We start from the raw sequence: 21,474 nt of genomic DNA, 5'->3' as shown, positions 1-21,474 counted from the left end.
TTTTCCATTCACCACCTGCCACATCAGTGCCATTTATCCCCCACTTTAACCAGCTGTCTCGCCTCTATATTGTCTTACCTTCCCCTACCCTGTGGACTCCCCGACGAACTTTCCTCTTTCTTCACCGATCCTTTTCCATCTTTCTGCCAGCAAGCTTCAGCTTTCCCAATTAACTCCATTGCCATACTTTTATTTCTATATTTTTTCTTTGTTATTCCAACCCCACTGCTCCAGTGCTTTTCAGACTTACCAGTGACTCCTGGCTGCTTTGTGTCTGTAGCCTGCTGAGATTTTCCCTCCTGCCACTCTTGTTCCCTACTTCTTATTCTACCCTGCCAGCTTGGTAATGTCCCGCTGTCTCTTTTCATCCTTCTCGATCATCTGCTCTATCTCATTGGCCACGAGGAAAGAGACGAATAATAAGGAAATTTACTCAAAGGGATCTATTTAATATTTATCGTTTTTTTCCCTCAAAGGGTCAGTGTAGTTGCATTGTGATCTCTTAATGTGATTGAGGTGCGATGGAATTGAACCAGAACAGCTAGCGCGAACACCCCGCTATTCTATAACACTGATTATAATACTGACCACAACGCCCGCTTAAAAGATATTGACACAAACCAGTAAGCTGCTTCTTCTTGGCCCATCTGAACACAGTCTTACCCCAACATCAATTAAAATATACAACAGGAGAAAAGCATAAACACACCATTGTTTTACTAATCTTTTAACATGTTTATTTGGGATTAATTCCTAATACAGAAGCTATTGTACTGCATGCTACAGAAACAAAGCAAACCAATATGTACATATACTTTATATTTTGATGTACTCATCAGTCCCAACTTTATACACAGTTTAAATCTTGTATGTATAATTTTTTTTTAAAAATCAATAAACAAAATTACATTTACATTCCATTATACAAAATAAATGCAAAAATAACCACAATCTTACATTTTTTTAAGTCTTGTATATCATACGCATTCCTGTAAGTGTCACACTTCCTGTAGCATTTTCCCATCCCGCTTTATTGGTAATATCCCTATTGTTATAAAAAAAAGTCCCATGACTTCGTGAGCAATGCCATCGGAGTTTGTCTAAAATATATATTTGATCTCTTGTAGTGTTACACAGTGGAGTCAAGACTATGCATTGTCTCCAGGTGAAGTGGAGTTATAGGGTAGGCTTTATTTGGACGCAGGTGTAATTCTGTCCCGATTTGAAAGTCATACATTCTGTCATTTTTATATTTCCGTTATAAATGCCAATGTCCACATTTGTATTGGACACTGCCTGTGTAAACTTGTGCTGTAATTACACCCTCCCTCCACTGGTGGTACTGCAATCTTAGAAAGATGTAATTATAATGTGACAAGATTGCGTAGGCAGTTTCCTTTATAAACTCCAATGTCTGCATTTAGAATAGGAAAAAGTTGACGTGAATTGTGTAGAGATTTAAGACTTTTAATATGTTGATAGCTGGATGTGTGTATATAATGTATGTTGGTAAGTGTAGGTCTGAGTGCTTACTCCAAATTTTGAAACCATGCAGTTATGTATTAAAACTTTATATATGTATACTTGTACAACTTTGTTGAAATGTGTCCCATTTTGTTCCCACAGATATAAACAGCACAAAACGGATTTCAAAGTAATTCCAACAGAGCGTCCAATTATGCTCCCCTGCAGAGCGAGAGGTTGCAGGTGTATCTCCTACTATTATGTGCCACTGAATGGAACTCAGCCAATTCGCTGCAGGTGCAAACATTTTGCAGATGATCATAATGAAATGACACCATATAAATGCAAAAACTGTGAGTTTTGTGTTATAGATCAGTAATTGACAGTAATCTTGAATCTGTGTAAAGATGGTTTTTCTAATCTTCCCTTTAATTCTTTTGGTAATCTTAAATCTGTCCTCTTCTTACTATCTTGCTTGTTATTAGTGTGGTGAATTACAATCCCAGCTCCTTTAGGACTATCCCAGATCGGGTGTACTTCTCAGGCTTCCACTCTCAACCTAAGGCTGAGATGGCCAAATTCTAAAGACACTGAATGGGTCTGAAGGTCTGGTCTATCTCTCCCCAAGGGAAAGGGACAACTCGAGAATATTACTGTCCTCCAGATAGTGTTGTTAGCAATTTCCAGCCAGATTGTAATATCCCGGATATTGTGAGGGTCCAGGGGTCTCTCCTCAGTGATATACCTCTTCACCAAAAGTGTACGGAGATGGGATTCACGAGTTAGTGATACAGAACACCATGCGCGACAATATAAAAACTATACAGAGACTGATTGATGAAACAATTTGCAATCTACAGCTGGTGAGACTGGCAATCGCAACATTAACAGTTTCTTAAGAATTATAATTTTTACCTTTTTAAGTATTTAGACAGGATATCCATCAATTATCAAGGTAGCTTTTACCTTAAATCCCTGAGTAGTAGCAAACAATAGAGTCAACTTACTCAGATAGTCGAGAAATGCTTCAGCCCTTCTAAACGAATCTAAAAAACTTAAGCTGAGTTTTCAGAATTTATACCATTTTTTCCTGGTTGCTTCATTTTGGCTGAGTTTTTTGTTTACGAGACCCTAGTTGATTAACTTGATTTCAATTCTTACTGATCAAAATTAGTTACATTTTAGCTGACTGCTGTTTTTCTTCAACCTATGTTCATTGTAAAGAGTTGTGTCAAGCACTGGTCAAATGTAGGTCCCTTTGACTAAATTTGCTGTTTTCATCATTTGCTTATTATGTCCCATTGTATAGGATTTATCAAGAAATGGTCAAAGGTAGGCACTCTTGATGAAATCAGTCATCCACGATTTATGTGACTGCTGTTTTCAGCATTTTGCTCATTGCGAAGTGCCTTTAAATGATTAAAAATGTTAAAAGTCTGTTGTAAAAGTCATCAAATAATTATTAAAAGTAGGTACCCCTTGTCCCCAGGTTCCTTCACATTAGAAACAATATCATTAGCCTTCATAATCTTTAAGATCACCCCTTCGTCTTCTCAATTCTAGTGAGAAAAGCCCTATTTTTTCCAGTCTTACTTCATAACTGTAACCACCACCCCCCCATCCCTAGTAACAAACAGTGAATCTATGTTGCACCTTTTCTGTTGTTCTATCCTTCCTATATCGGGGATGCTCAAAACACAGTACTCTTAAGTAAGGCTTTGCACAAGTTCAACATTACCTCCTTGGGTTTGCATTCCATTGGGCCAATTTTAGTCTCCGTTACATTTGGAAACAGGTGCAGGCGCATGTAATAAAGCATAAAAATGGACAGATCAGTCCTGCTACACTAACTCTGAACACTGCAGAAGCATGTACTGTATTAAAAAGTTACCCACAAGTGCATGACAAGTTGGGACCGCCGATGGTGAAACCATGGAGTGCTTTCAGCCAAAGTTGCTAGACAGACCATCTGCCCAAAAGGCAAACATGGGCAACCTGACAGCACCCGTGGCCATTGCAGCACGGTGCACGAGACTGCGATGAACATAATGTGCGGGAGGTTTTAGATGCAGGAGAAGAATGCCACCTGCGTAGGATTCCATGTCTTGTGGAGAACTGTAGCTGGAGAGATTTGTTGACATTGTTCCGAGCAGTTCACCCAGATAAGTAAGTTGCTGACAGAGTTCTTACCAGTACCACATGAGTGAGACCAATAACAATTCCCTGGGGGTATGGGGGAAGTTATGTGATGGACCTTAATATCCGTCCTGTTTTAGGCCATAAGAATCTCTATGGAGTCTGAGCCAATATCCATCCATCTTCCTTCCTTGTTTGCTCTGCATCTTTCTTTCATTCATCTTTCCTTTCGTTCTTTGCTAGCTTCTCTCTCTGTGCTGGTGTCTCTCTGAACTAAAAAAATGAGTGCTTCTAAAATTGACCTGCCAGCTTGTTTTCAAATCACTTGGAAAAACAATCCCAGAAATATTGTTACGACCTGACGTACTTAAAAAAAAAATCAAATATTTATGTAACCAGTGATTATATTCCAATTCTGATTATAAACAATATAAAGTAGATGCATTAACCATCTTCTATTTCTCTTTTTTTTTTGGTCCCTGTCTCCCTTAGTAGTCTTTCAATCTCAAAAATAAGTACTTATAAACTGTGAGCTCAAAAAAGTTCTAAAAAATTCATAGTTCAGTTTGTCTTAAAATCATACTGATACACTCTGGAAGATTCTCCACACTGCATTTCTATAGACTGCAGCACCCTGGAACTTGCAACATCCAGGTGTAGTTGGTAACTGCTTTCAGCTGAAAAAATTATAGCTCCAGAAGAATATTAATTCCAAGCTTGGGCTGAGGAAAGAAACTGAGTAAAACATGAATAAAAGTATTCAAAGATACAAATTAATTTTTTTCTCAGGATGTGGGTGATGGTGGCAAAGCTGCATTTATTGCCCATCCCTAGTTGTCTTGAGAAGGTGGGGTGAGCCTTTTTCTTGAACTCCTTGTGCTGATAGTGCTCCCATGATGGGGTTAGGGAATTTCAGGATCTTGATGTAGCGATGATGAAGGAACAATGGTATATGTCCAAGTCAGGCTGTTGTTTGACTTGGAAGGGGAAATTAGAGGTGATGGTATTCCCATGATCTCACTGCTCTTATCCTTCTCAGTGATAGAGGTTGTGGGGCTGGGGTTGTTGTCAAAATATGCTTGGTGAGTTGCTGCAGTGTCTCCTATAGTTAGTACATACTGCAGCCTCAGTGGGCTGGTGGTGGAAGGGATGGATATTGAGTCTAGGGGCAGGAATACCAATCAAGTGGACTTCTTTGTCCTGGATGGTGTTGAGCTTGAGTGTTGTTGCAACTGCACCTATCCAGGTGCGTAGTGAGTATTCCATCATGTTTCTGACTTAATATTGCAGATGGTGGAGAGATTTTGAAGGGTCAGGACATAAGCCACTCATCAGAGTACACAGCAATCTCACTCAGAGGTCATAAAGACAAGGGCCCGGAAATTCCTCAGAGCTGCTATGGCTCCACCGCCATAACATCAGTGGAGGTGCAGTGCAAACCCCATTTATATGCATAAATTTTAAATTTTCAGCTAGGTCTCAGTTGAAAAATCAAGTTGAACCCATTGCATGGCCATATCTTCCATTTATAACAAATATATTTTAATTTATTTCCCTCCACCAACCCATACCTCACAGACCAGGCCAGGCTAATGACCTGTTGCTAAGTCTCTGATAAGGTTGCTAAATAACAGTGATAGGGTGTAAGCAAGACTGATTTTTTTTTTGATGCCTCTGGAAGAAACCTCTATGACACTACTTTCCATAGTGGTCTGGCTGAAATCAGAAACTTGCTGCAATGGAAATCACATGCACAACACCATGTCGTACAAATCTGTAAGATAGTGTGTCACTACACCTACATGTTGGTTGCTTCGATATCTTCATTTCAATTTGATGACTATAGTATGTTCCTTTTGCTCAAAATGGACTGCGGCATGGCAGGATGAGGAGATCGGAATCTAATGCAGTTACTTTCTTTTACTGAAGAAACTTCCTGTTATACATTTTTACAAGTTCTAGTCTGTTCTTCTGGTGTGTTTTTACAGTTGATATTGCATGCAGAACTTAAGAGTTTGTTTCTTACAGGTGCAGGATGTGCAGGATTTCACAGCCCCTTTACCTGTGGCTGTGGCGAACCAACATATGCTCATACAATGATAGTCGAGACCAAAGCAGAGCGCTTGGCTAGAGGAAGACCAGTGGGACCGGACGTTCCCTATGCTGCAATGGGAGGACTGACCGGATTTAATGCATTGGCAGAAGGATATATGCGACTTGACTCAAGTGGAATAGGTTTGTGGTTTCAGTGCTTTGCATATAGTAAAACAGTGATTCAGAGGATCTCATGCACAGTGAGAGTTAACATTCTAACTTCTTGCTAGCTATTTGCTATACTAAGTAGTTCAGTAAATTTTTTTTTAAAATACAGCTATCTGATTGTGCAGTTGGTAAATCCATTGTGCAATGTGGTACTGAACTGCACAGGTCAGCAAAGTCCCAAGTTTGATCCTCAATCTGTACTGGGATAGCTGGAATGACCATTGGCTCTCCTAAGCTAGCGACGGAAAAAAATCAGTTAGGGTACCACTCCTGATCACTATCCAATGATGCTTGTTAGCAAGTAAACTTGTATGTAGTTGAGAACAGGACAGGATCAGGATTGGCTTTGATGCACCCTGTGATGGAATAGACAGTCTGGACTCACTTGAGGATAGTACTGCAGGGGTATTGGTACTTGTGGAGCTGTATTCGGGCATGAGGAAATGTCTTCAGGAGAGGAGAGGGAAATATGTGATGGGGGAATTTAAGCTTTTTAAAAAAAATTCTATATCTTAGAACTAGGGAAGGAAAAATATAACTAGAGTTCAGGCTCCTGATCAATGTCCAGTGACTTGTGATAGGATCACACAAGAAGAGGAGCCACCTGGATGAGCAAGCATCCATGCATATGTACCCTAGAATGGGTCCTTGACTTTGGGAGAAAAGCAATGAAATAAATCTGTTATGCAACTACTGCAGTAGGATGTATGTAGGATTAATCAGAATTAAATGTTACAGTTCCAAAAACTGAAGTGCTGAACACACTGCACAGCAAAAATGGGGATCTTGCTGCATATGTTGGATTATTTCTAGTCTCTTATCAAACTGTTTAGAAAAATAATTTTATCTTAAAACCATTTTATCTGGTAATGCCATAACATTAATTAACCTTTTGACAATTTAAAAACCTTTCAATTTTTGAAATGCATACATCTTTTCTACTAAATTTGTAAAAGAATTTTGTAATGACGAGGATTATGCAACTGGATAAGTACATAGATCATTAAAGCCGCAATGTCCCATAAGTAATTTTTATGTTTGTTAAAATTTAACTATTTAGTTTTAAGAGAATTCCTAAGCATCATTTGGTTTCTTCCTTTTCGACTTTTTTATACAAATTGAAGCTGGCTGTAAAGTCCGAAGGGGCTTGATTGGGTGGATGCGGTAAGGATGTTCCCAAGGATGGGTGAAACTAGAACTAGGGGGCATAATCTTAGAATAAGGGGCTGCTCTTTCAAAACTGAGATGAGGAGAAACTTCTTCACTCAGAGGGTAGTAGGTCTGTGGAATTTGCTGCCCCAGGAAGCTGTGGAAGCTACATCATTAAATAAATTTAAAACAGAAATAGACAGTTTCCTAGAAGTAAAGGGAATTAGGGGTTACGGGGAGCGGGCAGGAAATTGGACATGAATTTAGATTTGAGGTTAGGATCAGATCAGCCATGATCTTATTGAATGGCTGATCTGATCGGCTCGAGGGGCCGATTGGCCTACTCCAGCTCCTATTTCTTATGTTCTTATAATGCATATTCCACCATTATGTGGATCTAAACTATGTTGTCAATCTTAACAGATCATCAATAAATACCTCTTCTATATCAGGCCAAACGTTGATCGATACGTAATTTGTTTTGTAAGGTTTGATTAAAACAATTATCAATTGTAGCTAGGGATTTATTTGCAGCAGATTGGTCACAATTCTGAGGTCATTTGAAAGTTTCTCCAACTTGGTAAATACCTCTTGTGGTTTATGTTGTCCCTTTCAATTATGTCAGCCTATTGTTAAGAAGGTACTATACGGTACTTTATCTTGGAATAATTTCTCTTGCTTACTATGATTTGCTTGATCAAATTCCATTGTATTTATCTAGTGAGTAATTACAGGCACAGTAACTGAATTTAATCTGGCTAGCTTGATTACACCTTATAAATATTATGAACAGTTATTCTGCCGGTTATTTCTCTGTACTTTGAGATTTTAATAGTCTATTAGGAGCATTCAAAACAAGTTTGGGGAATTGGAAATGTATGGAAGGAGAGGTGCAAAGTAAGCTGAATAACCGAGACTTGGCTAAACCAGGACATTACATCTTCAGAAAGAAATAGGGTAGGTGCCTTGGTTAATGCAGCAAATACAGTCTCGATTGAGGTCAAGGTCAGAAAAGAAAAGATGTTCCGTTGTGCTGCATAGTTTCCCAGTGCAGGGAGGCACACCTGCACATTGATTAGGTGGGAGTCTCAAGTTTGGGCAAGCCAACAGCTTTTTCAGGACTGTTGCTTGTCATTAAGAAGTTCTGTGCTCTCTTTCAGCATTGTTAAAGGAGGAGTTAGAACATTGTTGCATAGGCAAAATATATGTAATGAAGGCTCCAGCATTTAGTGTAGACTTTGAGATCGTGACAGGACATGCGGCAAAGGAAGGTGGCACTCTTTGTTGTTGAAGTCCATCTGCCTGTTGAAGCAGAGGTACAAGCTAAATGAGGATGGATGTAGTGAGGTGACTGTTTGTCATGTCGGAGAGCAAACACAAAACAAATTCAATGGCACCAGAAGAAATGCCAAGTGTACCCACTTTTGTATACATGTTTTCTCCTTGTCCATAAAATGTTTGTCTCCTACACTCTGAGAAAGAATGCAGAACATTCTTTCACACAACAGAAGCTGCGGGGTGGCACTGCTGAGCGACACAGTAAAACCTTCACAAAGCAGTTTAAAGTTCAGTTCGCAAAGACTACTTCCTGCAGAAACACAATGCTAGTAAATTTGCAACGTCCTGGCACCAGGCAAGCAGTGTTAGAACTGGGATGCTGTTTGGGGTGTTCGGGTAGTTGCTATCATCCTAAATGTGTTCTGTATACAGGTCAAGGCAGCATACAGCCAGCAATAAAGGATCGGGTTGGGCCGTAGTTCTGCTATGCTTAGTAGCCCTCCCGCTATAAGGAAATGGCCCCAGCCTTTTCTGGTGCAAATCTTTTGAGGATTAGCAAGGGTAAGTTTAGAGACATGATGTCATCACTCAGCTTTTTTTTAAAATTCGTTCATGGGATGTGGGCATCGCTGGAGAGGCCAGCATTTATTGCCATCCCTAATTGCCCTTGAAAAAGGTGGTGGTGAGCCACCTTCTTGAACCGCTGCAGTCCATGTGTTGAAGGTTCTCCCACGGTGCTGTTAGGAAGGGAGTTCCAGGATTTTGACTCAGCAACGATGAAGGAACAGCGATATATTTCCAAGTCGGGATGGTGTGTGACTTGAAGGGGAACGTGCAGGTACTTCTGTTCCCATGTACCTGCTGCCCTTGTCCTTCTAGGTGGTAGAGGACGCGGGTTTGGGAGGTGCTGTCGAAGCCTTGGCGAGTTGCTGCAGTGCATCTTGTGGATGGTACACACTGCAGCCACAGTGCGCTGGTGGTGAAGGGAGTGAATGTTTAGGGTGATGAATGGGGTGCCAATCAAGCGGGCTGCTTTGTCCTGGATGGTGTGGAGCTTCTTGAGTGTTGTTGGAGCTGCACTCATCCAGGCAAGTGGAGAGTATTCCATCACACTCCTGACTTGTGCCTTGTAGATGGTGGAAAGGCTTTGGGGAGTCAGGTGAGTCACTCGCTGCAGAATACCCAGCTCTGACCTGCTCTTGTAGCCACAGTATTTATATGGCTGGTCCAGTTAAGTTTCTGGTCAATGGTGATCCCCAGGATGTCGATGGTGGGGGATTCGGCAATGGCAATGCTGTTGAATGTCAAGGGGAGGTGGTTAGACACTCTCTTGTTGGAGATAGTCATTGCCTGGCACTTGTCTGGTGTGAATGTTACTTGCCACATATCAGCCCAAGCCTGTATGTTGTCCAGGTCTTGCTGCATGCGGGCACGGACTGCTTCGTTATCTGAGGGGTTGCGAATGGAACCGAATACTGTGCAATCATCAGCGAACATCCCCAATTCTAACCATAGAATGGAGGGAAGGTCATTGATGAAGCAGCTGAAGATGGTTGGGCCTAGGACACTGCCCTGAGGAATTCCTGCAGCAATGTCCTGGGGCTGAGATGATTGGCCTCCAACAACCACTACCATCTTCCTTTGTGCTAGGTATGATTCCAGCCACTGGCGAGTTTTCCCCTTGATTCCCATTGACTTCAATTTTACTAGGGCTCCTTGGTGCCACACTCTGTCAAATGCTGCCTCGATGTCAAGGGCAGTCACCCTCACCTCTAGAATTCAGCTCTTTTGTCCATGTTTGGACCAAGGCTGTAATGAGGTCTGGAGCCGGTTGGTCCTGCCGGAACCCAAACTGAGCATTGGTGAGCAGGTTATTGGTGAGTAAGTGCCGCTTGATAGTACTGTCGACATCACCTTCCATCACTTTGCTGATGATTGAGAGTAGACTGATGGGGCGGTAATTGGCTGGATTAGATTTGTCCTGCTTTTTGTGGACAGGACATACCTGGGCAATTTTCCACATTGGCATCTACCCGACGGTGTTGTAGCTGTACCGGAACAGTTTGGCTACAGGCGGGGCTAGTTCTGGAGCTTCTATCCACTGTTTATTATTATCCTTCCTACACTGTTGATCAGTGGCTAAAGTTGCTGAGCAGATGCCTGAGGTACAAAATGTCTTAAGACTTCAATTCTCTTTGAAGGAATTGTCTTGGGGGATGCATTGTAAATCATCTATCTTGTAGGTTCATCCCAAGACGAGATAAGATCAAGTGGCATCGTGGATCCCCGCACATCACAGCACCTTGCGTCAATCATTCCCTCCTGCACTCTGCACCATCACAGATACTAGCACCGTGGAAAATGAAGGGAGTGATTTTGTCCCCTCATGAATAGATCCTCCTCATTCATTTGATGCAGCACAATGGGAGCAGTCAAGGGGATTCCCATCCTCCTAGCTTTGTTAGCTGCAATTTATAATGCAGCAGTAATTGCCAGGACCTCAGGAAAATTTTGGTGAGCAAACTGAAGGCTTTAACAAAAAGGCGTAAGTACACAATGGAAAGAAGTATGTAAGATGTTCAATGTAGAAGTATACTCAATGTTGGCGGGGGGGGGGGAGAAAAACTTACACATCAGCACTAACTGAAACATCAGGAACTTTATTTTAAGGATTAGTCCAAAAGAGGCCAGGTTCATTGAACTGTCATGTGCCCATTTCATATGGATCAAGCAGAACGATGCACAAAGTCATAATTCAGCATGGGCTCTTCTCTCTCTCTTTCCTTTCCTTGCAAAGTTGGGGATGCAATTTTCTGACCACTGCCTGGCAGTAGTGAGGCTTCACGCCAAAGGTGAAGCCTTGTTGACCATTCTGTTATGTCAGCTCTGATTTTAAATCAGGCGTCAAAATCTTCAACCGTTTCACTGAATGTTATAAATGAAGACTTAGAAAACCACTTGTTAAAGCCAGTCACCAAGGATTCAGGAAAAAAGGAGGTTCTGCTTCACTAACCTGCTGGTGTTTTTGAAAGGCAATACTGACATAATGGGCCAGAATCGCTCCTGAAATAAGGAACCCAACAACATTCTTCATTTTTAATGGCAAATTGAAGGAGCAAATTCCTGCGTTCGCACATGCGCAGTGAAACGCGGAAATCCGGAACTTGCTCTTAGTGGTTCGCTGGCTATATGACAGCTTCGAATTAAAGGGCCATCGCACATTGAAAAAGCGCCAACTTGCTTAGCCACCCAGCTGGAACATAACTAATTACACCAAACAGGTACACTTAAAAATACCAGGTCTAAACTAAGTTCTAACAGTGCAGTTAGTCTTAATGACTGCCAAACAATTAAAAATTAACTTAAATGTGGAGTGTCATGATACTCATTTTAATAGTTTTTGGTCATTTTTTAAAAAAAAGTTACTTTCCCTTCTGTCTCTAATTTAATTCAATTATTTCTTTTTGTAAAAATAATTTATTTACAATGACATAGAATACTAACTTTAAATGAATGCAGTCTGCATGCCTCCTTGAGCAATGCAGCCTGAATCTGTGGGTGTGTCTTCACACTTTTCCAGCCGCACAGCAATTTATGCTGCTCAGAGGCCGAGTTGATTTTTGAACTTTTTTTAAAAAAAAAAGTGCACTTTCAAGCAATTCGACGTTACAGAGCCCACAGTAAGTAAATTCATTAATTTAATTTGCAGGAGTGTCGGTGAGCGCTGCCTTGCCACTCTGCGCGATTTCTGGCCCGAAGTCCCGCTGCTATCAAATAACAAGGGCCACATCTACAGGCAGCAACAAAATTATCATTGAAATGTAACTATTGTGGATCATTGCAGTATCAATTCCTAATTATCTAAAAATTGTAATTGGGTTAATTTTTATTGAGATGTTTGCTGGTAATATGCTTAATGTATCCCAATGCTTCACAAAAAGATTATCACTGGGATATGTTTTATGTACATGTCATAATTCATAGTGCCAGAGATTTGCTTTTAACTTAAAATTTATTAAGAATAACCAGCAGTAAATTGTTTGTAACTGGACATATTAAAACATCTGCTGTCTATTTATCCATAAAACATTTTATTCATTCTTTCAGGGGCACCAAGCAATGAAATTCTTGATGCACCTTCGACTTCAATGGACCACCCTTTTCTGAGAGCTTATGGACCACAAATGGATGCAATAAATGCAGGACAGTCACCAGATGGTAAGAAATAAAACAAAAAGCATAATTACACTATTTCAAATTATTTTAATTATAGCAATTCATGTACTTTGTTGAGGTTACATTAAATTACCTTTTTATACACTACAAGATTGCACATGAATAACTGAACAGAATTAATCCAAATGTAATGTGACTTTGCACACATTATAATGAATTTCAATAAATTTAACACTGCATACTAGAGCTGGCATTATTTTGTTCCTCTTTCATATGAAAATGGATTGGAGCTCACTTAAATTACTTAAGAGTTCTTATCGGATTGAGCAAAAATAAGATGGTGAAATCTGCTTAAAGCACGAGTGGAGCTCAAGCAGCTCAAAGTTCTCTCTTCCAGAGTAGAAAAAAGAGAATATTTATATGCAGATAGATACAATTCAATAGTTACATCACCATCTAATTTTAAGAGTTTAGCCAAAGGGAGGAGGTGGTGAGGAGAGAGGACAATGGGTGAAGAGAAAGAGGGATTTGTGGGGGGGGGGTCAAGAGGAAGAGGTGAGGAGTGGCATGAGATCTTTTACATCTGACAATGCAACACTCCTTCAGTAATGGTTTGAAGTGTCAGCCGGCATATGTGCTGAAGTTCATAATGGGGTTTGAACTCCCAACTTTTTGACTAAGAGGCGAGAGAGTGTTGTCAGGTCACTGGAAAAGGAGGTAGCAGAGCTGAAAAGAGCAATATTTCCTCCCAGGAGATTTTCAATTTTCTTAATATACAAAATAATCCTCCTTTACTTTTCTTCCTATATGTGAATTGAAATAGAAAATTCATAAACTATAGTTTATAGCACAGAAGGAAGCTATTTAGCCCAACGTGTGTGTCGGCTCTTTGCTAGAGCAATTGAGAATTAGCTCACAGCCCTACTTATCTCCCCATAGCCCTGTTCCTCTACTTCAAATTGAATTTTCTCTGAAACATGCAATGGTCTCTACCTCGATCACTGTGATGGCAAAACATTCCATGATACAACAACCCTCTGTGTAAAGAAACATTTCCTAACTACTCTCCTTACCTCAATGATAATTTTAAATGGATGGCATCTTGTCACTGACTCCCCAGCCAGAGGAAATTCCTATTCAAATTTCCTATTCAGATATCAAACCCTTTTATAATTTAAAAAAAAAACTTCGATTAAATCTCCTCTTAGCCTTTCCTGCTCCAAATAAATAGTCCCAATCTCTCAAGTCTCCTCAAACGATAGTTTCCTATCTCTAGCATCATACTGGCTTTAATATCCTTTCTATAATGGGGAGTCATTATAGAAAGAACTGTAACAGGCAGAGGGGATGTCAGTTTAATCCCATTTTCTTTCTATATCCATTTCATTCTCTTAAAAAAAAAAGTTCTCCCTGCATTGAGATCTCTTTAATGTCGACCTGAACAAGCAGATGGGAACTCAGTTTAAATGTCTCATTTGAAGGACAACATCGCCAATACTGCTATCTAGGTGTCCGTTTGGCTTAGTTGGTAGCACTTCTGCCTCTGTGTCAGAACACAGTAGGTTCAAGCTCCACTCCAGGATTTAAGCATGCAATCTAGACAGTCACCTCAGTGCAGTACTGGGGGAATGCTGCATTGTTGGAGGCGCTGTCTTTCAGGTGAGATGTTAAATTAAACCTTTGTCTGCCTGTCCCTATGTAAAAGGTCCCTTGGTGCTAGAAGATGATTAGGGAGTTCTCCGTGTCATGGCCAACAATCACTTTTTAAACCAAAAACTAATTAAATATCATTTGTTTGCTGTTTGTGGGATCTTGTGTGGATCGGTAGTTGTGTGTTAGCCAACATAGCAACAGTAACTGCACTTCAAGTAATTAATTGAATGCAGGAGTTGGGATGTCTTGTTGAAGTTGTACAGGGCATTGGTGAGGCCACACTTGGAGTACTGTGTACAGTTCTGGTCACCCTATTATAGAAAGGATATTATTAAACTAGAAAGAGTGCAGAAAAGATTTACTAGGATGCTACCGGGACTTGATGGTTTGACTTACAGGGAGAGGTTAGACAGACTGGGACTTTATTCCCTGGAGAGTAGGAGGTTAAGGGGTGATCTTATAGAAGTCTATAAAATAATGAGGGGCATAGATAAGGTCGATAGTCAAAATCTTTTCCCAAAGGTAGGGGAGTCTATAACGAGGGGGCACAGATTTAAGGTGAGAGGGGAGAGATACAAAAGGATCCAGAGGGGCAATTTTTTCACTCAAAGGGTGGTGAGTGTCTGGAACGAGCTGCCAGAGGCAGTAGTAGAGGCGGGTACAATTTTGTCTTTTAAAAAGCATTTGGACAGTTACATGGGGAAGATGGGTATCGAGGGATATGGGCCAAGTGCAGGCAATTGGGACTAGCTTAGTGGTATAAACTGGGCGACATGGACATGTTGGGCCGAAGGGCCTGTTTCCATGTTGTAACTTCTATGATTCTATGATTCTATAATTGAATATGAAGTGTTTTGCGATGTCCTGAAGATGTGATAAGGCACTATATTAAAAAAAATACAAGTTATTTTCTTCCCCCCCGAGTACCGCAGTAGTGCCATCTAGATTTTGTAGATAATGGTGAGAGTTTGAGCCCCATACCAGAATTTATGACCAAGTCAAGAATGCTACCAACTAAGCCAATCTGACACATGGCGTTAGTTTACCATATTTGAATTCTAAATTACACTTATCTACTGTAATTGTTACAATCTCAGCACTATTTCTTTATGGCTAGTTAGAAGTAACAACCATGACACTTAAAAAAATTTCATAACTGTGTGAACAATTGTAAGTCGGCAATAAACTGCAACAGACAATTCTTATAAATGTTCCATCCGAGTTGCTGAGGAGCATAAACATAATGAATTGGTGAGAGAACGGTACAAAAAGATGAAAAAATACAGGAACACACACTGGAAACCAAATGTTGGTCTACTCTGCTCACATTCAATCCACAGCAAATTTCTGGATGCAGCAAAGACTTTTGGTTCCTCTAAATATAGTAGTAATCTGTAACAAACCTTTCCAAACAACTATAATTGTGTCAAACTGACACTTTTCCTTAAACTCAAATCTTCCTAGTGTTGAAAGATACTTGCAGCTTTCACATTCATATAATTTTGCAGCAGTAGGTGTTCAAATAGTTATACCCAATATAAAGTCCGTACAAATTAAATAACCTATTCATTTTGCTGAATGTGAATGAATAACTATGTAATAAACTTACCTCTCTGCAGATGTTTACGGTTTAAGTCGATTTGCTCACCTTCCCACAGCTGAGGAACGAGACATGGCTTACTTTGAAAGCCGTTACCAAGACCGGGTATGTTCACATCAGTGTAGTAAATATGAAAAAAACCAAGTATTTTATTAGATAGCAATATAACTTTTTGAAAGCTTTTCTAAAACTCAATTATTCTTTTACAATCTGATTTGAGAGGTATAGAGAGAATTTGCATAGTTGTCCAGAAGTCAGAAATTCCATCCAATCTTGTACCTCCGGACTCAAACAATTCACGAGACAGGAATAAGGTCATCTGAGATCAGATTTTTTTTAAGCAGTGGAGGATTCGCTGGCAGCCATAGATCTAAAAGATGCTTAATTCTACATTACAATCCAGGAGTGCTATTGAAAGTTCAAGCAGCTACTGTTCGGCCACTCGTTGGCATCGAGCTTTCATCAATGACTGCATCACTACAAAAAGTCATAAGAATAAAACCGGACGGACCACCCAGCATCTGACTACTAGGCACCGGACACAACAAAGGCAAACCAAGCCCACTCGACCCTGCAAAGTCTTCCTCACTAACATCTGGGGACTTGTGCCAAAATTGGGAGAGCTGTCCCACAGACTAGTCAAGCAACAGCCTGACATAGCCACACTCACAGAATCATACCTTTCAGCCAACGTCCCAGACTCTTCCATTACCATCCCTGGGTATGTCCTGTCGCACCAGCAGGACAGACCGACCAGAGCTGGCTGTACATCACTGTACCGTCAGGAGGGAGTGACCCTGGGAGTCCTCAACATCGACTTCGGACCCCAAAAAATCTCATGGCATCAGGTCAAACATGGGCAAGGAAACCTGCTGATTACCACCTACCGTCCTCCCTCAACTAATGAATGAATCAATCCTCCTCCATGTTGAGCACCACTTGGAGGAAGCAGTGAAGGTAGCAAGGGCACAGAATGTACTCTGGGTGGGGGTCTTCAATGTCCATCACCAAGAGTGGCTCGGTAGCACCACCACTGACTGAGCTGGCCGAGTCCTGAAAGACATAGCTGCTAGACTGGGCCTGCGGCAGGTGGTGTGCGAATCAACACGAGGGAAAAACCTGCTTGACCTCATCCTCACCAACCGACCTGTTGCAGATGCATCTGTCCATGACAGTATTGGTAGGAGTGACCACCGCACGGTCCTTGTGGAGACAAAGTCCCGTCTTCACACTGAGCACACCATCCAACGTGTTGTGCAGCATTACCACCGTGCTAAATGGGATAGATTCAGAACAGATCTAGCAACTCAAAACTGAGCATCCATGAGGCACTGTGGGTCATCTGCAACAGCAGAACTGTATTCAAGCATAATCTGTAACCTCATGGCCTGGCATATTTCTCACTCTACCATTACCAACAAGCCAGGGGATCAACCCTGGTTCAATGAAGAGTGCAGAAGAGCATGCCAGAAGCAGCACCAGGCGTACCCAAAAAATGAAGTGCCAAGATGGTGAAGCTACAACACAGGACTACATGCACGCTGAACAGCAGAAGCAACATGCTACTGACACAGCTAAGCGATTCCACGACCAACGGATCAGATCAAAGCTCTGCAGTCCTGCCTCATCCAGTCGTGAATGGTGGTGAATAATTAAACAACTGCCTGGAGGAGGAGGCTCCGTGAACATCCCCATCCTTAATGATGGCAGAGTCCAGCACGGGAGTGCAAAAGACAAGGCTGAAGCGTTTGCAGCCATCTTCAGCCAGAAGTGCTGAGTGGATGATCCATCTCGGCCTCCTCCCGATATCCCCACCATCACAGAAGCCGGTATTCAGCCAATTCGATTCGCTCCACGTGATATCAAGAAATGGATACAACAAAGGCTATGGGTCCCAACAACATCCCGGCTGTAGTGCTTAAGACTTGTGCTCCAAAACTAGCCGCGCCTCTAGCCAAACTGTTCCAATAAGGCTACAACACTGGCATCTACCCGACAATGTGGAAACATTTCCAGGTATGTCCTGTCCACAAAAAGCAGGACAAATCCAATCCAGCTAATTACTGCCCCATCAATCTACTCTCAATCATCAGCAAAGTGATGGAAGGTGTCGTCGACTGTGCTATCAAGCGGCACATACTCATCAATATCCTGCTCACCGATGCTCAGTTTGGGTTCCAGCAGGACCACTCGGCTCCAGACCTCATTACAGCCTTGGTCCAAACATGGACAAAAGAGCTGAATTCCAGAGGTGAGGCGAGAGTGACTGCCCTTGACATCAAGGCAGCATTTGACCAAGTGTGGCACCAAGGAGCCCTAGTAAAATTGAAGTCAATGGGAATCAAGGGGGAAAACTCTCCAGTGGCTGGAGTCATACCGAGCACAAAGGAAGATGGTAGTGGTTGTTGGCGGCCAATCATCTCAGCTCCAAGACATTGCTGCAGGAGTTCCACAGGGCAGTGTCCTAGGCCCAACCACCCTCAACTGCTTAATCAATGACCGTCCCTACATCATAAGGTCAGAAATGGGGATGTTTGCTGATGATTGCACAGTGTTCCGTTCCATTGGCAACCCCTCATAATAAAGCAGTCCATGCCCGCATGCAGCAAGACCTGGACAACATCCAGGCTTGGGCTGATAAGTGGCAAGTAACATTCGTGCCAGACAAGTGCCAGGCAATGATCATCTCCAACAAGAGAGTCTCTAACCACCTCCCCTTGACATTCAATGGCATTACCATCTCTGCATCCCCCACCATCAACATCCTGGGCGTCACTATTGACCAGAAACTTAACCGAACCAGCGACAAGAGCAGATCAGAGTCTGGGTATTCTGCGGCGAGTGACTCACCTCCTGAATCCCTAAAGCCTTTCCACCATTTACAAGGCAGGAGTGTGATGGAATACTCTCCACTTGCCTAGGTGAGTGCGGTTCCAACAACACTCAAGGAGTTCGACACCATCCAGGACAAAGCAGCCCGCTTGATTGGCACCCCGTCTACCACCCTAAACATTCACTCCCTTCACCACCAGCGCACCTTGGCTGCAGTGTGTACCATCTACAGGATGCACTGCAACAACTGACCAAGGCTTCTTCGACAGCATCTCCCAAACCCGCAACCTCTACCATCTAGAAGGACAAGGGCAGTAGGCACATGGAAACACCACCACCTGCATGTTCCCCTCCAAGTTACACACCATCCCGACTTGGAAATATATTGCCATTCCTTCATCGTCGTTGGGTCAAAATCCTGGTACTCCCTACCTAACAGCACTGTGGGAGAACCTTCACCACACGGACTGCAGCGGTTCAAGGTGGCTGCTTACCACCACCTTCTCAAGGGCAAGTAGGGATGGGCAATAAATGCTGGCCTTGCCAGTGACGCTCACATCCCATGAACAAATTAAAAAAAACTTAGCCATGGTGGCAGGGCATCTCAAGTTGTAATATCTTTGTGTGTCCTTACTTGGACAACTAGGTGGTCAGGACCTATGATCAGCAGTCCTAAACTTCTTGATTAATCTCAAATGCCAGTTAGAACTCATCTCAGGGTGTTTTTTGACCCTTAGTAGATCAGCTTAGGGTCCATGGGGATTGAGTGTCTTAGCAGGAAAGGATCTATCTTCCTACCCAAACCTTATCTACTTGTACTGGGACTAATGGTCACAGCCATTTTCATAAAGAGATCGAGCAGGGTGTATGCTAACAACATACACGTGGAAGCTGACCCCATGTCCAAGGATCATATTGCCAAAGGGTGGCATGTAGACGAGGAAGAGGAGGGAGCCAAGGATGGATCCGTAGGAACTCCCGAGGTGATGGTGCCAAGGTGGGAAGAGAAGCCATTGCACGATGTGCTCTGGTGATGATTTGATAGGTAAGAGTGGAACCAAGTGAGGGCAGTTCCAGAAAGGTGGACAATGGAGGAGGGGCATTGGATGGTGTGGTCCATCGTGTCAAAACTGCAGAGAGATCAAGCACCATGGTCACAGAATCGCGTTTGTGACTTTGGTCAGGGCGGTTTCAGTGCTGAGAGGGGAAACCTGATTGAAGGAATTCAACTAGAGAGTTATGGGAGAGACAGGCACAGATCTGGGAGGTGACATGTTAAAGGACTTTTTAGACTGGAGAGAGGTTGGAGATGGAGGTGATAGTTTGCAAGGACAGAGGGGTTGAGGGTGAGTTTTTGGAGGCAGAGATATCTGTGATTTTAAAAGGGAGGGCGGGGGGGGGGGGGTGCGGAAAGCAGCTAGCATGGAGGCCAGGAAGGAAAGTTGGGTGGTCAGCAGTTTAGTGGGAATGGGGTCAAGGGAACAGAAGGTGGGTCTCATGGATGAGATGAGCTCAGAGGGGACATGGAAAGAAATGGGAGAGAAACTAAAAGATTGGAGAGAAAAATAGCCTCTTTTATGCCAGCAGTCTACAATACAGTACTGTATTTTAATAATGTGCTGTAAATTCTATTATACCAAACATATTTTGAGGCTATTATTTGATATAATTGACCTATTTTACTTTATATAGTACTAAACGTTATATACAATTTCTAGTTATGTATAACTATTTTAGCCTGGTTATAATGTCTAAAGCTACAGCGTATCACTAAAGAATTTCGTGCCATTGAGCTAAAAAGGTAAAGCACATTTATTGTAATATGTTCAAAGATACCATGAAAAGCAGTACAGAGGTTGCACCTGCAACTTTACACCAGGTGCAGAAGTGCTAAAAGGTTATTCACAGATGCATGACAAAGGTGTAAGTCATGCAACAGAGTTTGCAAAGTGAATCTACAATATTGCCTTTTCAAAATGTAGACACGACAATAGTTAGAAATCAATCATGTGACTACATTTTAGTTGATTGTGGGTGTAATATTGATTTTACCTTTTCAGGAGTGAAGTTAGGAAACACTTCTACACGCAAAGGGCGGTAGAAGTTTGGAACACTCTTCTGCAAATGGCAGTCAATGCTAGCTCAATTGTTAATTTTAAATCTGAGATTGGTAGAGTTTTGTTAACCAAAGGTATTAAGGGATACGGGGCTACGGCGGTTATATGGAGTTAGGTCACAGATCAGCCGTGATCTCGTTGAATGGTGGAACAGGCTCGAGGAGCTAAATAGCCTACTCCTGTTCCTATGTGCCATGATTGTTGCATTATAACATTTGATAGTTAATACAAAACTCATTGTATTCCAGCTCAAGATGGAAAAGGTTGCTGCTAAGGAACAGAAAAAGATTCCTGCAACTAAAGGTGAAACTTCACACGTGCCAAAGCCTTCAAGAGGACCAAAAAAATGAAAGTCCTAAGAACATGCATGCATTTAAATTGGCTGTTCCACTTCAAGTACATCAGACACATCATTGTGTCGTTAACTGCAAACTTTCATTGTCACCAGTTTCAGATTTGAAAACTTAACTGAATTTCATGAACACACGTACCTTGATATTTTCATCCTGATTAAAAATAAACATCTTTGACATGAAAAATGTAAATTGTTTCGAAGCTTTTGCAAAGATCTGAGAAACAGATTTTTTTAGGCATTTTTACATTAATAATCTTTAATGACAAATTCAGGACAAAATCTGCCAAGAGAATCGCCAAGTTGCTGTTTTAATGAGTTTGAACTATGGGTCCCTACTGTAATTCAGATTCAATTACAGGGACACATCTCAATCAGCTAACAGCAACAGGACGAAGACCCTATCTCCTACAGCTGGAGAAGTTATGGGTAGGAAACAATGGGAAAACTAAAAA

At 41.8% G+C, this 21,474-nt stretch overlaps 1 protein-coding gene across 3 annotated transcripts in view; it reads left to right on the top strand.

The window, feature by feature from the left end:
* The window catches only part of fam221a (family with sequence similarity 221 member A), a 34,546-nt gene extending 13,340 nt beyond the window's left edge, over positions 1-21,206 (top strand). For all 3 annotated transcript variants that reach the window (XM_067998203.1, XM_067998195.1, XM_067998186.1), the window contains 5 exons: positions 1,627-1,817; positions 5,629-5,835; positions 12,397-12,507; positions 15,738-15,823; positions 20,916-21,206. In XM_067998203.1, the coding sequence (XP_067854304.1) occupies positions 1,627-1,817; positions 5,629-5,835; positions 12,397-12,507; positions 15,738-15,823; positions 20,916-21,017 (697 nt within the window). In that variant the 3' untranslated portion in view covers positions 21,018-21,206. The remainder of the gene's footprint in view (positions 1-1,626; positions 1,818-5,628; positions 5,836-12,396; positions 12,508-15,737; positions 15,824-20,915) is intronic.
* Positions 21,207-21,474: the final 268 nt, after the last annotated feature.

This window comes from Heptranchias perlo, chromosome 2 (genome assembly GCF_035084215.1).
Source record: "Heptranchias perlo isolate sHepPer1 chromosome 2, sHepPer1.hap1, whole genome shotgun sequence".
Classification (NCBI taxonomy): domain Eukaryota; kingdom Metazoa; phylum Chordata; class Chondrichthyes; order Hexanchiformes; family Hexanchidae; genus Heptranchias; species Heptranchias perlo.
This window is presented reverse-complemented; position numbering and strand designations above follow the sequence as displayed.